The sequence below is a fragment of the Propithecus coquereli genome, unplaced genomic scaffold, assembly GCF_000956105.1.
Source record: "Propithecus coquereli isolate 6110/MARCELLA unplaced genomic scaffold, Pcoq_1.0 Scaffold50, whole genome shotgun sequence".
NCBI classification, from domain to species: domain Eukaryota; kingdom Metazoa; phylum Chordata; class Mammalia; order Primates; family Indriidae; genus Propithecus; species Propithecus coquereli.
This window is the reverse complement of record NW_012150841.1, coordinates 4436737-4454175: the sequence shown is the minus strand read 5'-3', so window position 1 is coordinate 4454175 and position 17439 is coordinate 4436737. Positions and strand designations below refer to the sequence as shown.

The window sequence follows — 17439 nt, the reverse complement described above, 5'->3', positions numbered from 1 at the left end:
TCCCTCATCTACATGAACAGAAAGTTCAGTTTACTCTGCATACAGTGCATGACGTTCTAGGCTCTGAATGACAGAATGAGGTTTGGGGGAAGTAGTAGTCAGGCAGGCTGTGTGTTCTCAGGAAAACCAGACACACACACAGTGTGTGCATGTGTATGTGTGTGTGCATACTTGTATGTGTGTATGTTGTAGAAGGGTGGGTAAGGAGGAGACTGTTTTCCAGAAGCAGGAAACACTTATTCCCTCTAGTTACCATCATTTTACCCTGAGAGAACAAAATTAAGTTAGAATGGAATGTCATGTGGTGCTTCGTGGGAAGGCACTGTAAAAGAGTGCGTGTGTTGTAGGAAGGGTCTACAAACAAAACAAAGACAGAAATGCCTGGGAAGAGATATGACAAGGCCATATTTATTGATTCCAGAGAAAATTAAAACATTTATGTAAAATGGCATATAGGACCTCATAGGACACAAGCCAAAAAGCAATTAGTTTGGGTTTCAAAGGGATTTCTCTGAATATGAGAAATAGGTTCCAACTGAAATTTTAATTAGGACCCCAAAACACATCAGTATACTTATTGCTGAAAGTTTACCACACATTGTAAGCTTAGGAAGATTTGATGGACTTTATTTAAGCTAGGTAAACATCACTAGAGACATTTTACCCTGTTGGAAGAGCTAGAAGAAAGAAAGCAGAAATTTGCGGTAGGAGTAGGGACCTGAAGGGTGACATTTACATGTGGTGGCAAAGTAGTGATGGGCTTTCAGTATTGTTTCTGGGCTAGGTGAGGAGGAGGCATCAAAGATTATGGTAGTTTTGTCAACCTGAATGGCACTGAACAGCTTTAGCAGCAATTGGGAAATGATATGGAGGAGTCAGCATAAAGAGAGAAGACCTGCTCTCCTTCCGTTTTTCCACTTGATTATAGATTTTTATCCAATCAATACACCAAGAAATCCTGATTACCTTTTTTCTTTTTTTATTAAGGGAAGAGCACTGGGGTTACAGGAAGGGAGGGGGGAAGGAGTGAAATGTTTTTGCTGACTTTCTCAATATTCTTGTAGAAAATACTTGCTTTTTTAAAAATTAGATTTGCAAGTTCAGGTGGGAAAACAAGGATGGCCCATCAAATCTTCTTTCCTTATTCCCTCCCCCATGTGAAAAGATTTTTTTTTTATTTCCTGGTGTTCATGAGAAGACTTCCATTTCTTTTGGCTATGTATCTCCATTAGGTAGAATTGTTCACCCTGAGCCCCTCTAGCCTGTTGATTGCAAGAAATTCTCTGGTTGGCTACCTTTCAAATATGTCAGAGCCAGTGATGTAGTCCAGGTGCAGCCAAGTGTGAATGCTGTTAAAGCTATTGGTTCAGCTGACCTTGATATTGGGGCTCTTCATGACTGCAGCTCAAGTTTTCTGCTCTGTGGGTTTCTCACTTCTTCCTCTAATTGCTGCTGACTGTTCAAAAGCTGGGCTTGTTTGATATGCTTCCAAGTTTTATAAAATTACAGCAATTCCCTATAGAATCCTGCCTTTTCAGTGTCCCTATTAAATAAACATCCAGGAAAAGAATTTAATTTGCTTATGATAGTCAACTCTCATCCAAGTAAAGTACACCTCATCAGAGCCTCTTCTCAATGACGGAAAATTCACTACCTCAATACAAGATATTTTATGGCTGTTTTTCCAATTTATCAGTTAAGATGCTTTGGGCTGCTGGTAATACAATACTCAAGTAATAACGATTAATAAAGACATTATTTCTTATAATACAAGGTTCAGAGGTAGGACGTTCCTGGATATATTGCTTGGGTCCAATATTTACTGGGGGTAACCCCTATGAAAGATAAAGAAAGAAAAGTATCAGAAGTAGTGAGGGAAATCCTTCTGACTGCAGCTCAGGTCTGATACCTGTGAAAGGGGAGGGGAAAGAAAGAAGGATTGGATAGGAACAGCCTACAACTGCAGCGAGGCTCTGTGAAATCAGAGCTGGCCTAACAGGGAGCTCTGCTGCAAATATGGCCCATGGAAGAGTCCCATGTTGGGCAGAAATGACTGGTTCCTAGTGTCCACTGTGCTCAGTTACTGGCTGGGGCTTCCTGGAAGAACTTGGCCTTGGCCCAGATGCTGCCATGGATTGTTTGCAGCTGGGGGCTGTCAGCTAACTGCACTCTTCACAGCTGATCAGCAAGCTCTTTCTTGAATTTAAGATCTGAGCTGCACACCTCTCTAGCTGCCACATAAGATTTAATTCAGCAGCACAGTTATACGATCCAGGTACTTTCCAAGTTTCCACTTGGTCATACTTAGCATGTTGGTATTCTTCTTGAGATTTATTTCTCCATTGTCTAAAAATGACTATCACAGCCTCATGTCTTCACACCACTGTGTATACAAGCAGGAAGGAGAGCTTATCCTCACATGTCTCTCTTTGTAACGGAGGGAGATTTTTCTCTAAAGCTGCCAAGCAGACTTTCCTGTCAGTGCCATAGGCGAGGTTTGTGTCCCATGCCCATGCTTATCTATAAGGGAGGCTAGGAAAGTGAATTTCTGGCTTTTGCCACCTCTATATAGGGAAGTGGATTATGCCAGCAAATAGGAAGGGATGTAGGAGGGAGCTGGTGGAGGTGACTGTTGGGTAGGTAAACCACTGGTGTCTGCCCTCCTAAATATGATAAAGGTGGTACTTTGTAATTTTATTCCCAGAAATTCAGACATTAGAAGTTATAAATTGAGACTGAACTTATGACTTGTTACACTGGCAGGTTCTTTTGCTTGTCTAGCACTCCCCAAGTATTACCATCTTTTCCCCTGGTCAGGAGTAGAAAGGCTTTACTGCAGCCTTTCTTCAGATCATTTCTGACTTTTCCTTTATTGTCATGGTTCCACAGTTTACCAAATGCCTAAGTGAACAGATATCCAAATAAACCATTTAGGCTAATCTTTTAAAAGGACTTGCGAAAAGTCTGATTACTTTACTCGATGATTGTAATTCTCTCATTTTAAGCTTTCAGTTTACCATGCAGATTTCTTTAGTGCTAGGAAGCTGCAGAGACACTTAAGGCCCAGGGAGAGGAATAGCAAAAATATTGCATAGTGTGAAAAATACCTTTATAAGGTAATTATTAATATTTGGCTACAAACTGAGGTATCTATGTGCCTTCCCTAATAATGTCTTTTTCATGTCTCCTATGATTCTGTACACTCTATCCTGCTTCTTTATTGAGTCTATAATTTTCAACACGGAGATAATAAGATGTATTTACCCACTTTTGAACTCAGGAAAGCTATGCAACCTCTCTGAGCATTAGTCTCTTAATCTGTAAAATGAGATAAAAATATCCTTTTATGTGGGTGCCATGTATAAAAGGCACAAACAACATATATTCTTCTTCTTATTAAACAGAAGCTGAGGTGTAGGCCAACAGATGTGACCAGACAGAACAAGGAACAGAAATAGAAAAGCTTACTTTTGCTCAATGAAAAAAAATAATGCATTTATTTTCATTTGTTTAGATATTTACTGTGCTTCTACTATGCTCCAGACATTGTCTGTAGTACTTATGATGCAGTGGCAGAAAAGAGATATTTCCTATTGATGACATTTATATTTTAAGTGGGCAAAACACAAGAGATGCTTGTATTTTGAATACCTTCAAATGCAATGCCTGTTGAATTAATTTCTTCAGTCATTTAATTATTCATTAAGTTACTTTTGAAGCAATTATTCAAAAGTTATGTTTGACATTACTTTTATTATAATAAAAGTAATATTATTTTATAGACATTTTAGAAAATGAAGATTAAAATCATCCATAATCCCATAATGTAGAAAACCATGGTTATCATTAATGTGTGTGTGTCTATGTGTGTCTATTTCATGTTTTTGCCTATATAGATATATGGGCCAATGTAATTTTCTAAAAGCAATCAAGATCATTTTATAAACTGCTTTTCCTCATACTTTTAAATATTCTTTAAGAATATGATCTCTACTATTTTAAATCACGAGTGAATATGCTGCAGTTTATTTAACTAGTACCCTATCATTGGACTTTGAGGGTTTTTATTAATTAACTATTTTAATTAACACTATGATAAGTAGCCTTGTTTATAAATATTGGTATGTATATCTGATTATCTATTTAGGGTAAATGCCTAGAAGTGATATTACTGGGCCAAAGTCTATTAAACATATACAGATTTTATGCATAATCTCAACCATCCCTCCAAGGAACATAATTATACCCAATTGTAACTTTCCCTGCATCCTTCGTAGCATTAGGTATTTTGGGTGTTTTTTTCCTAATCCTAGCCTAATTTACTGGAGAAAAGAGTTATGTCGTTGGTTTCATTTTTATTCCTTTGATTATAAAGAAGTCCAAGCACTTTTTTACATGTCTTTTATTTAATTGTATGTCTGATGAGTTGCCTTTTATATTTCTGTCCATATTTCCATTATGGGATTCATCTTTTATTTTTTATATGTAAAAAGTTCTGTGTATTAAATATCAATAACAATGATTGTGTTATATGTTTTAAATTATTTTCTAATGTTTCCTTTGCCTTTGTTGGCATTTTTGACATTGAGAAGATTTTCATTTTTACATTGTCAAACTTACTAATATTTACCTTTAATTGCTGTGGTTGCTTTTATGTTTAAAAATCATTTTTAACTTTGATATCAGAAATTATTTTCCTATATAAACTTTAAGTTCTTTTATTTTTTATAAAGAACAAGAATCTAATAGTAGGAGTTTTTTGGTTGATCCATTGTCCTGCTATGTATCATGTATTTTTCATTCATTTATTTTATTTATTTGATTTGGAATAGACTTTTATTTCTTCACTGATTTAAAATTCTACTTTTACTGCATACTAGATTCTTATGTAGATTTAGCTCTGTAGAGTTCTTGCTCGTGGTTTGTCAATTACAGGGAATAAAATTGTTTTAACTGTTATATTTTTGATAATGTATTTAAATACCTGGTAGTGCAATTTATCTTAACTCATTTGAATTTTTCAAAGTTGTCTCTGTAGGAATGCAAACTAGTATGGTATATATGTCAACATTTTTGTTTGATAAGAACTACAGAAATTTTGAAAAGGGAAGCAGATAGAAGTTTGGGGAAGATGTGGCACTTTGGCTGGACTCAGAATGAGGAATATGATTTGACTTGGCAGAGAGGGAAGAGAAAGGGCATTCCAAATGGGGAAAATAGCCTAAGCAGTACCCTGAATAAATAGTGAACAAGCATTATATAATGGGCGATGGGAGAATGAGGGTGGAATGGATCTAATATTTGTTGAAAGCTTACTAAATGTGAGTCACCATGCTAAGAATCTTATAGGAATAACTCTGAAGTCAGGTGAATCCTCATAGTTTGACTCCTGTGTCAATATGTGTTCAGTGCCTTGCTTTCAATCCATGCCAGTTTGTATGTATAACTCAGTATTTCTTTGAGTTTCTGAAAAACAATTTACTCACACAAAAACTTTGTTGGTTGATCAATGTAAACCACAATTTCTTGACCTTAACCCATACATTGTGGGCTGAAAAAATCCGTTGTTGTAGGGTGCCGTCTTATGCATTATGAAATGTTTATCCCTGACCTCTACCCACTAGATGATAGTACCAATCCTGCTTCCTAGTAGAGTCAGCTAAACTGTCTCCAGACATTGCCAAATGTCTCTTAGTGGGGCAACTCCAGTTGAGAAATATAGATTATACCAAAGATAGGAAATTTAGTGGAGGGTTTTATATTGCACAGTGCAAAACAAATAAATATCCTTTTGTTTTGTTTTGTTTTCCTCTCTTAAGTCCCTTTTTGGTTTCTCTTCAACTAGGTTTGGGGTTTTATTTTTGCTTACTATTGCAGGGTTTACTACACTCAACTGTAGTATTATTGACATTTGGACCAAATAATTCTTTCCTGTGGGGAGCTCTTCTATGCATTGTGAGATGTTTAGTGGCACCCCAGGAGTCCACCCAGGAGATGCCAATACCATCACCATAAGCCCCAGTTGTGACAAAAAAAAATCTGTATGTAGACATTGACAAAATTGGCCCTGGTGGAGAACCACTGATGCAGACTATACCAAAGATAGGAAGTTTGAAGGTTTTTTTTTTTTTTTTCTGCCCAATCCCACAAGATAAAGCTTAGAAATCCTTTATTTTTTCCTTTGAAGTCCCTTTTTGGTTACTATGCTATTGGTTTTGGTTGTTTTGTTTTGCTTATGCTGTCTCAGGGATTATCCATCTCAGCACTATTGTTTTGGGCCAGATAATTCTTTGTTGTGTGGGGCCGTCTGGTAAATTGTAGGGTGTTTAGCAGCCTCTTACTCAGTAGATGCTAGTAGCACCTCACTGCCCCCCACCCAATGTTGTAACAACCAATACTGTCTCCAGATATTTTCAAAAGTCTCTCAGGGAGCAAAATCACCCCTGGTTGAGAACCATTGTTCTATTTCTACTTACCTTTCTCGATACACCAACTCTTCTTTTCAGCCTTTCCTTGTAGAAGAAATGTACACTTCTCTCCTTTTCTTACTTGTAGACATTAGCGATAATTTTTGTTATTGTTACTTAAACGTGACTGTGGAACCTCACTCTCTATCTCAAGTGGTTTAATTGTTGCATTTTTTTCTAACAAATGTAGCATTGCCCCTAACAAATATTCTGGCAAATAACATAAACTCTAACTTACTAAACATCCATCATCTCTCCTCTGAGTGAACAGAAACAGGCTATTTGAGCTTCTATTACAGCTTCTACTATAGATTGACTTTGCATTAAATTTGCACACACTTGCCTATTTCACTAAATCTGAATTTATAGGCAACCTCAAGACAAGTGTATTGTCTTGCATGTAACTGTATTGAAATAAAAATAATGTAAATATTGGAATTATGTGCTTTTGGGTTAAAATATCAGTTAACTCATCTTTAACCAGATTTAGTGACCATAAGCAAATTAGCTCCTCTGACCTTGCTTCATCCTCTGCAAAATAGGAGTAAGATTACCTTCTGAGTGGGTTTCTTATAATATTAGAGATTATGAGATAAAGCACCTGGTATATATCACTCAAAAATGTTAACCATAGTTGTTAATTTTACCAGGCGATATTGAAGCCTATATAAAAAACCCTTTAAAGCCATACTTAAAACCTCAAATACCTATACCTAGAGCGTTTACCTCTTTCTTCCCCTTACTTTCTGACTTATTTGTGGTCACAGCTGAGGCATGCTGGGGAAAAAGATTGTTACATTAATTTTGAGATAAAGCACCTGGTATATATCACTCAAAAATGTTAACCATAGTTGTTAATTTTATCAGGCGATATTGAAGCCTATATAAAAAAACCCTTTAAAGCCATACTTAAAACCTCAAATACCTATACCTAGAGCATTTACCTCTTTCTTCCCCTTACTTTCTGACTTATTTGTGGTCACAGCTGAGGCATGCTGGGGAAAAAGATTGTTACATTAATTTTTCTCTTTATTTTACAAGAAATGTTAAGGCTTAACTAATTCTAATGTTCTCATGGAACACTGAATTTTAAAGTTTATTTAGTATCATTGTGGGGATTTCTTTTTGCAATTGTGAGGTGCATACTGCTTTTAAATAAGGCATAAAGAGATAGACATAGATAAAATTAGGAATAGTTTTACTAAAATTGGTTCCTATGGCAAAAGTGTCATTTGATTATGTTTTTAATGTTTTCTCCAGTAGATAAATTTTTCTTTCACATTCATTTTTTCCCTGATTTATGTGTATATGTGGTTTTGACCTTTCCAAGACAAACTGAATTAAAAATAAAAATATGATGAAAAGAAAAGCAAAGAATAAAAAGAAAACCTGTCAGTTACATTACAAAAATCAATGAAAGTGCAGAATGCACTATTCTGGTCATTAAAAAGGAATTCTTTGTTTGATTTATTATACAAGTATACCATTTTCCCTAGATTGGATAAGGAAATGTTAATATAAGGCTAGCGTACACTGTTTTAGTTATAATATCACAGAATTTTAGAGGTGAAAGGGGACCCCCCAAATTACTTAATATAAAATCCCATTTTATAAGTGGAGAAATTGAGGCCTAGAGAATGCAAGTGACCTCCTCAGAATTTTTAACCAACGGTGACAGAATTCATATAAGGATCTGATTCCCACTGAATCAGATACCCTGGTCTGTTGGTTACATCCTTCTGATAAAATAGAATTGTGGAATCTTCTACAAAATTTGGAACTTATTTTCTAATGAACTAAAAAATTTAGGGAATGATAATGGAGATATTTTAGGGATGCTGTGGCACCAACCACTAGGGGGAAAAAGAATATTTTGACTGGGATAAGCTTGAAGCTACGCTTCAGTTTAGTACAACTATTTTAAAGCAAGAAAAGCACTATTGTTGTTTTCTACCAAATGTTTTAGAGAAGACAGATGTACATGGAAGACTAAAAAGAAATTAGACTTTAACCAACACATAACATTTTTAAGTTTTTTTTTCACATAGTCTCTCACTCTGTCATTTCATTTTAAAACTTTTTTTTTTATTAAGGAACATGAACAATATTGAAAGGTTAACAGTATTATTCAAGATTTGGTTGTGTCTTCCAACTGCTGGTATATTTCCAAAACTTCCTTATGTAACTTGAATACTGCTTATTTTTAACATGCCTTGAATCTTCTCGTACCCTGGCACAACTTTTCAACGTAAACATTAATAAAACTCCTTGGGTTTTTCTCCGTATTTTCTTGATCTTCCTGCACCCCTTTTTTGTTGATGTAATTTATATTGCTCAGCCATTTTCACAAGATCTTCTGGAACACTCTGATTTGCTCTTTCCAGAATTTTAATCAATTCATTGGCAATCTTCGAATCATCTTGAGTGATAAGGGTAATCGATGTGCCAGTCTTTCCTGCTCTTCCAGTACGCCCTATTCTGTGTACATATTCTTCAATATTTCGTGGGAAATTATAATTGTATACGTGTGTGATATCATTAACATCAAGACCTCGGGAGGCTAAATCAGTCGCTATCAATATTTTTACTTTTCCACTTTTAAAGTCTTCTAGTGCTTGCTCTCGATCAATTTGTTCTCTGTCACCATGCAGTGATTGTACAGGAATGCCTCGGATACCTAAATCACTTGATAAGTCATCAGCAATAAGTTTTCGGCTGACAAACACGATGACTTTGTCGTTGGGTGACATGCTGTCCAGGAATTCTTGCATAAGAGCTCGTTTTTCTGTTTCTGTGGTAACAATTATATTTTGCTTCACTGTGTTTACAGCAACTAGATCTAGAGTACCAACATAAACAATCATAGGCTCTTTCAAATAAGAATGTGCAAGTCGACGAACGGCAGCTGGCCAAGTTGCACTTGTCATAACAGTTTGCCGGTCTGGGCGCACATCTAATAAAATCTTCATTATCTGGGGTTCAAATCCCAGATCCAGCATTTTATCTGCCTCATCCAAGACCAAGAATGTTATGCTTCTTAGGTTGACAAGGTTATTCATTTGCAGATCGTTCAGTCTCCCAGGAGTTGCAATAATGATATCTACACCTTTGGCAATGTCCTGTATTTGTCTCTCTCTTTTTCTGCCACCATAAATGCAAACACTTTTAAGACCTTTATATGAATACTTAGAACATTCAGCTTCCACCTGAAGAGCTAATTCCCTAGTAGGTGTAAGGACCAGCATCCCAGGTCCATTTCTTTCCTCTGTAGATATTGGTTGAGAGTCAAGATGAATAAAGCCAGGCATTAAATAGGACAATGTTTTGCCTGTTCCGGTTTGGGCGATTCCTATAAGATCTATTCCTTGTAGAACAATTGGCCACGCCTGAGACTGAATTGGTGTTGGATTTTTAAAACCTGCCTCCGTTATGTTTTTCATAAGCTCCGGGTAGTCCCGGAAAGCGTCTTCGAAGTTACAAGTTGGATTGGGGATACGACGTTTTTCACCATCTTTCAAGTCATCACACATTATGTTGAAATTTTCCTTTCTCCAATTTTCTACCTGCGCTTTAGACATGGAGCTTGTCGCTTTGGATTCTATGTAAAAGTTTTTCTTAATTGGTGGTAAATCAGCCCATTTTCTTTTTTCCCGCTCCGCACCGGCTACCTTGATTTGATCCCAATCTAGCGATGGCCGATGTGCTCTAGCAATGTCAGCTGTGCTTAAATCTCTTACAACAGGGGGTTGGGATGCTGCATTATCAACATTGGATTCTAGCTTGCAGCTTTCTTGTTTTTTAATAAGAGTTTCTATAGCTGCTTTAGCCTTTAGTTTCATGTCCATGCTGCCAAAAATTTTTACCTCCGCTTCAGAATCCCCGTTTATGATTTGTATTTTAGTGTTTGTCAAACGTTTTAGGTCATTTATTTTTGACCCACCACGACCAATTATTGCACCAACCATGTTTTTTTTCACTGTAAAGCAGAGTGGTGGTTCATGGGAGCCTGCCGCCCTAGGCCCAAGGTGGCTGGAGGGGCCACTCCTGCCGCTGCCTCTGCCACCTCTGCCATCCCAGTTGGCCCCATGATTTCTAGGATTAGGTTCTGCCCTCTTCCACTCTGGGGCCCGGGACATTGTGGGATAGTGGTAGTGTTGGCGCCAGCCTGTCGCCTACATACGGTTGGGAGAAGGTCGAGTCTGTGGTCTCTTCAGTCTCTGAACCAGCAGCCAGCAGTGCCGGTTGTTTGCTGGCTACTGACCTAGCCTCGCTCCCGTTACCTAAGAAACCAATGTTTGATGCTGTTAGCGGACCAATCACAGGGCCGGGACTAGTGTGAGGTAAACAGCTGTCTGTGATGCAAAATTTAAAGAGGCAGGAACTCTCCAGGGCTGACCCGGCTGACACAGGACCCTGAGAGTAACTGCCTCCTTTAACTTCTGTGTCCTGAGATCCTCTTTCACTCTCCTACGGATAGTTCTGGCTCAGTTTGGGAGCAGCCTTGAAGCAGGCCTTGAGCTTATACACATTGTCCTTTTTATAAGCCAATTATTTCCATAAGAGAAAAAAAATAGTGAATTAAAAAATTAACTTATTTATTTATGTATTTGTGCGTTTATTTTGGTAAATTTCTTTTGGAGTAAATACAATAAATTGTCTAGATAAATTCATCACTTCCCTGTCCTCTAGTGTAACTTAAATTATACCATCAGAAATCTCTTAGGTACACACTCAAGGATGGCATTTTGCCTCTGATTTTTCAGCTATTCTCCAACACTTGTTCAGGCGGTTTCAAGATATTATTGCAGGGATGATGGTTAGAAGAGAGGTAGAGTGGTGCCTAAGTTATCTTAGGGGCTCTTTTCAATGGTTGGCCACTTTTCTCAGTGCCTCTTAATTTTTTTCATTGCCTGTGGTTTGGTAGATTCTGAGGTTTTAGCACTAGAAGGCTATGTAGAAGTTATTTATTAGGTACAATCTAAAAGACACCCTATCAGCAGTTGGGACAGGTGAACAGCCAGCTTCTATTTAAATAGTCTTAGAGGTAGGGAGCTCACTTCATTTCAAGGATATCCATTCCATCATGAGCCATTTTAATGGTTGAGGTGGAAAGGTGGTGTTAAGCCAAAGTGCTGCTTCTTGCTTCCTTAGGTCCTTCTTCTGATGTCTGAAGTTACACAGAATAGGTTTGATTTTTCTGTTCCCTTGTGTACTTAACGATCACTGTTAAATTCCCTTAGGGTTTCTGTGCATTGGGGTAATATTCCCAGTTTCTTCAACATTTCTTGTGGTGACATGTCCAAGATGCACATCATGCTATTCCTGCTCCTTTGGAAATGGTTCATTGAGGACTTTTTATAATGTAGCACATAGAACTAAGAAAAAAACTGAACTAAACCTGCATAAATGTCCTTACTACTTCTATTAAGACCTTTTCACTGAGCATGATAGTTCTACTCATTTGATCTAAGAACTCCTGAGACACAAGGCTGCTCACAGTAATATGATGAGCATTTAGGCCCATTCTTCTTCACCCTGTACTTACTTGTTTGATTTTTTTGTAATTTGCTTAACTAAAAGTAGATTACATGTTTATCCTTTTATATTCATCCCGTTAAGTTTGGTCAATTGATGTAGCCTATTAAATATAATTTTAATGATTATTCTTTCATCCTTCATATTATCTTCTAGTTGCAAGTCTTCTGCCAATTTAATGTTCATAGCATCTTTCTGTCTTCAACCAAAGTTGCTGATTAAAATTTGAACATAGTCCAGTATAGGACAGAAGTCTATGACACATTGGGAGATACCTTCTCTATGTCAGCACTTTTCCTGAAAAATACTTCTTGAAGAAAAAAGGTTGCCGGCTAAATATGTTTGGGAAACACAGCACCCTATATCCCCTCTGTTAAAGTCACAATGCTTACTATCTATCCTAGGTGCTCTGATAATTACAGGACATTGAGAAAATTAATTGTTTAACCCAAAGTTTCCCAAAGGAATTTTCAAATGGATCTCCTCATCAATTATTTAAATAAACTTTTATTTGGAATAATTTTAGATTTACAGAACACTTACACAAATAATACAGAGAGGTTCCCATATAGCCTTCAACCAGTTTCAGTTTTCTCTAATCTTATCATCTCACATTATCATGATACATTTGTCAAATATAGGAAAACGCTATTGATGTGTTACTATTAACTAAACTCCAGACTTTATACCACCAGTTTTCCATTTATGTTTTTTTTTTCTATTTCAGGATCCAGTCCAAGACACCATACTGCATTTAGTTGTCATGTATGATTTGTGAGAATTTCTCAGTATTTTCTTATTCTTCATAACCTTGCCAGTTTTGAGGAGTAATGATCAGCCATTTTGTACAATGTCCTTCAAATCGAGTATCCCTGATGTAATTTCTCATGATTAGACTGGGGTTATGGGTTTTTGGAAAAAAATATCACAGAGGTAAAATGCCCTTCTCATAATATCATACTGGGGAGGTGGATACCTGATATCAACATGACCCATCATTGGTAACGTTAACCTCAGCTACTTGGTTAAGTTGTATTACTCAGGTTTTGTCCACTGCAAAATTATTATTTCTCTTTTCATACTCTATTTTTTAGAAGTGAGTTACTAAATCCAGACAACCATCAAGGGCCCAGTCTCAGTTTAAATGCAATTCTTATTAGTATTTTGTGCAATTAGTGATGTTCTTTGTAATATAATTTGGAAAACACTGCTCTGGATAAATACAAATTACCTAACCATTTTTTTCATTTGGTTGTCCAACCAGATATATTCTGATCAAATCGCATTATAACCTCTCCACACTTCTCAGTGAATTATACTAAAAGTTTTAAGGCATTCCCAGTATCTTCTAGTTTATTAACTATTTAAAAAGGAAATTTGTTTAGTAAAATAAGGCTTTTATTTAGTGAAGACTATGTTATGTTTCTCTGTCTCTGTTTTTATGCTTTCATCTTTACTTTAAATAATACTTAATATTACAGAACCATAGAATTCAACAGGTGTTAGATACATTAGAAGTCGTCTTGTTCTTCTCCCTCATTATAGAGACAGTGAAATTGAGGCCCCACATTCTTTCTGAATTCCACCAAAGGTACTCAGCAAATCATTGAGAGTATACTTCTGGAGCCATTTCTTGACTTGTGGACAGGGGCTCCTCTACTATGAAGTGACTTGCTTCTGCTCCTGTTGTTTTATGTGAGTGATATGGAAGAATAGAAGCTGTGAAAGTGAAGTGAAGAAAAGTCATGTTGTTGGGATGGGGGTAGTTATGAAATTTTAGTACAGAACAGTGCACTTTAAGGTGTAACTCATTGTGGTGAATTACTGCAGTGACACAGAACTGATAGAAGACTTTTATGGGCAGTGCAGGTACTAAGAGGGATTGTACCTTCAGGGTCATTCATTACCATCTACTATTGGCCTTAGATGGAAAAATTGGTTGTCACCTAAATTAAGGGCCATCAGTGTGACATTCCTTGCTCCAAATATCCCTACAATGGGTTTATTCCTTGTGTCTAAAATGTTCCCACTAGATATGTACCCCCGTGGCTCAAGGCTTGTTATGTTATTAACATGCTCTTGGAAAAATAGAACACAAAAATGTGAAGTTGTCGGTTAGATGCTCTCTAGTTGAGCAGCTGGCTAAGAGATTCTTGTAGGGCAGAGAGAGGCAAAGAAGGAAGGGATTGAGTTTCTGGTAGAGGGGTGGGTAAAGCTTGCCCCAAGGTAAAAAGAAGGGTAATATAAGGAAAGACAAGAGTGTAGTTAATACAGTCTTCACCATTTTACTTAGGATGGTTCCTATAAACTTACAGGCAACAATATGAGTGTGAAATATTGCAGGCAGTGAATTGGGCTAATTTTCAATCACTCTGGTTTCCACAGAACTCTCCCATAGATGTCTTAATGCTGATGGCCTAATATTCTTATAGCTGGGACTCCCTTAGAGACAGTCTTGATAATATTTTATCCTTCTTTGATGATCTAAGGCAAACCTGACTTCTGGAATTCCAGTTAGCACTGATAATTGTAATAATTATAGTTGATTTTGCATCTGTATAGCACTTTACATTTCTAAATACCCTTCATAGAAATAGTCTCCTTTGGATGATATATCTGACCACTATTCTGTTCAGCGGATGTGACTTATTGTGGCAAAAGCTTCCATTATTATTGCACATATTGATGTGTTTATTTTGTGCACAGAATCCTACTCAACCATAGAGTCTAAAGAAATGACAGCAATATGGGGTAGCAGTCAAGAACAGTGGAGCCTAAAGAAATGGGTTCAAATCTTACTTTCAGCACTTATTTGCTGTGAGTCCTTGAGAAAATTCCAAACTTCTTATGCCTTAGTTTTCTATCTGTAGAATGGCATAGTAATACCTGTCTCATACACACAGACACACACACAAAGTTACAGCACTTAGTGTATAGTAGGAACTCTCCAAGTGTCAATTATCCTTGCTACAGAAACAGTAGGCATTGAGAGGTAATTATGGAGGTTCTCTGTCTAAGGATTTTCCTGATAGTTTCCTCTGGTCCACATCAAAATGAAAAAAATAAAATAAAAGCTTTATTCACAACTGTAAATTTATTCAATTTAAACTTTTAAATTCTAATATTATACCCTCCTATCTTTTGCAAAATATCCTTTTAAAATGAAATGGGGATTTCAAATTATTTTTAAAGATGTTTCCTAGGGCAAGAAAGAATGTAAAACTAGTGCCAATAGCCACATTTGACTTGAAAATGTTACTAGTATGTGAAACCTAAGTACCTGTAAGCACTGATCTAGATTAATATTGTCTGAATGTTTGTGTTCCCCCAAATTCATATGTTCAAATCCTAACCCCCAAAGTGATGGCGTTGGGAGATGGGGCCTTTGGGAGGTGACTAGGTCATGAGAGCAGAGCCCTCATGAATCCGATTAGCTTGCCCTTATAAAAGAGGCCTGAGAGAGACCCTTCACCCTTTCTGCCATGTGACTCCTATAATATATCAGACATTTGTAATGTATTATCTCATTAAATCATCACAACTCTGTAGTAGGTATTTTTTTTCCTTTTTCATGTGTAAACACTGATGCTCAGAGATGTTATATAATATATCTAAGTTCATGCAAAGTTATGGCAAATAATTTAGATAAATTTAAACATAGATCTGATTAGCTTCAAGGCTGTTTCCCCTCCACCCAACTCCAGTTTATAGGGAAAAACATGCTTGATTTGGTGCCTGAGTCTAGAGATGGGATGAAAAGAGTGTTTAATGGAAGATGACTCAGTCCTCTGGGTTAGAGGATTGCTTAGTTGAAGCAGAGAATCTTGGAGCCGTTTGACAGGGAAGTTGGAGGGGAAGCAGAGGAGTTTGACTTCAGTCATGTCCGGTTTGTAGTATTGTGGGGACATACAAGGGGAAATGCTAAATGAGCCTGGAGATTTGGGGACTATGGTTCAGACCAAAATGTTTGTAGCCCTGTAATATTCTGAAATAATAAAAAAGGAAAACTTAAAAAATAAGTTTTAAAACAAAACAAAAGACAGGAAGAGAGATTTGAGAATAATCAGCATAGAAGTGATAGTTGAAACTGGAATGAATTTTCCCAAAAATAGAGCGTAATGAAAGACAGGTTTAAGAACAACTTAAGGAACCAGAGAATTCATATGATTAGATAATGAGAAGAGGAGAGAAGGAATATAGGTGAAGAAACAAGAAAGATTCAAGAGAATCAGAAGAGAGTGGCAATATAACAGAAAATAAGGCAAGAGAACTTGTCCAGGAGGTTTGGTACTCAATATAAAATACTTCGGAAGGACAGGAGGTAAGTAGATTACTGAATTTGAGAGAAGAAAATCATCAATGACCTTCAAGAATGCCCCTTTTTATGAAGTGATAGAGAAACACATATTGCAAAGGAAACAATTTGTATGAGAGACAACTAGGCCACTGGGGAACTTTGTAGTGATAGAGTGGAGAACTTTACATCTTGTACCTAAAGCTCAAAGGCACTGTCTTAATTTTCAAACAAGGCTTCTAAGAAACCAGAATGTTATGGGCAGATTATTGGAATTGTTCTGTTATGGATCCAGCAGATTTCAGGAAAACTACTTATGAATATTGGAAGAAAATGAACTTTAATAGTTTTCAAAGTATGTGGGAGGATGTAGGATGAGGGAGAGAATCACAAGGATACAAGAACCGTTCATTAGCAGTTTCAGAAAAGGAAAGTCTGTCTAAAAAGAGAAAGGGGAGTTCTGAGAGTTCTTTCAAGGAGATTACAGTGCTATTTTTAGCTATGCATTAAACCTTTTTCTATCAAATTTAGTTTATTCTCCAGAGTGGGGGTATGTTTTATTATGTATATGAAGAAGTGAGGCTACTGAGATAATTAATTCTTTTTTCAGCACAAACAGTAAAAAATAGTGAAAGCTGATTAGCACCTGCAATAAGCTCCTCTGGAGAGATTCTTGCTTATCAACTACTTTCCATGGAAATGTTAACATATTGGCATTCATTTTAAAAATAGGAACCACCTTCAGTTATCCCTTGCCTCTATTTTGAGGCATTTGAAGGGCTTTCCAGGACTATTTCATTTCTGGTAACTGTGATGTAAGTAAGTAGAAAGAACAACAGTATCATCTATATCATTAAATTAAAGAAAACATTTCTAAATAATCTAAATAATCTTCACAAAGGAAGTTTCAAAGGAAATTTTTAAAAACGACATAGAATGATGATAATGTAACATTGCAACATAGCAAAATTTGTGGGCTACAGCTAATCCAGTGCTAGGAGGGAAATTTATAGCACTAAATGGTTACATTAAAATAAGAAAAGGTCTCAAATCAACAATCTAATTTTCTATTCTAGGGAACTATAAAAAGAAGAGCAAAATAAACTCAAAGCAGACAGAAGGAAAACAGTAACATAGATCAGA

At 36.6% G+C, this 17439-nt stretch overlaps 1 protein-coding gene across 1 annotated transcript; it reads right to left on the bottom strand.

Moving 5' to 3' along the window:
- Positions 1-8722: 8722 nt before the first annotated feature.
- On the bottom strand, positions 8723-10603 carry DDX53 (DEAD (Asp-Glu-Ala-Asp) box polypeptide 53). The gene has a single exon (XM_012656331.1). It carries the CDS (start codon positions 10601-10603, stop codon positions 8723-8725), a length of 1881 nt encoding a protein of 626 aa, XP_012511785.1.
- Between the last annotated feature and the right edge of the window lie 6836 nt (positions 10604-17439).

Excerpts from the sequence above, each read along its gene's own strand:
- DDX53 (XM_012656331.1), bottom strand. The coding sequence starts at position 10,603 with ATGTCCCGGGCCCCAGAGTGGAAGAGGGCAGAACCTAATCCTAGAAAT.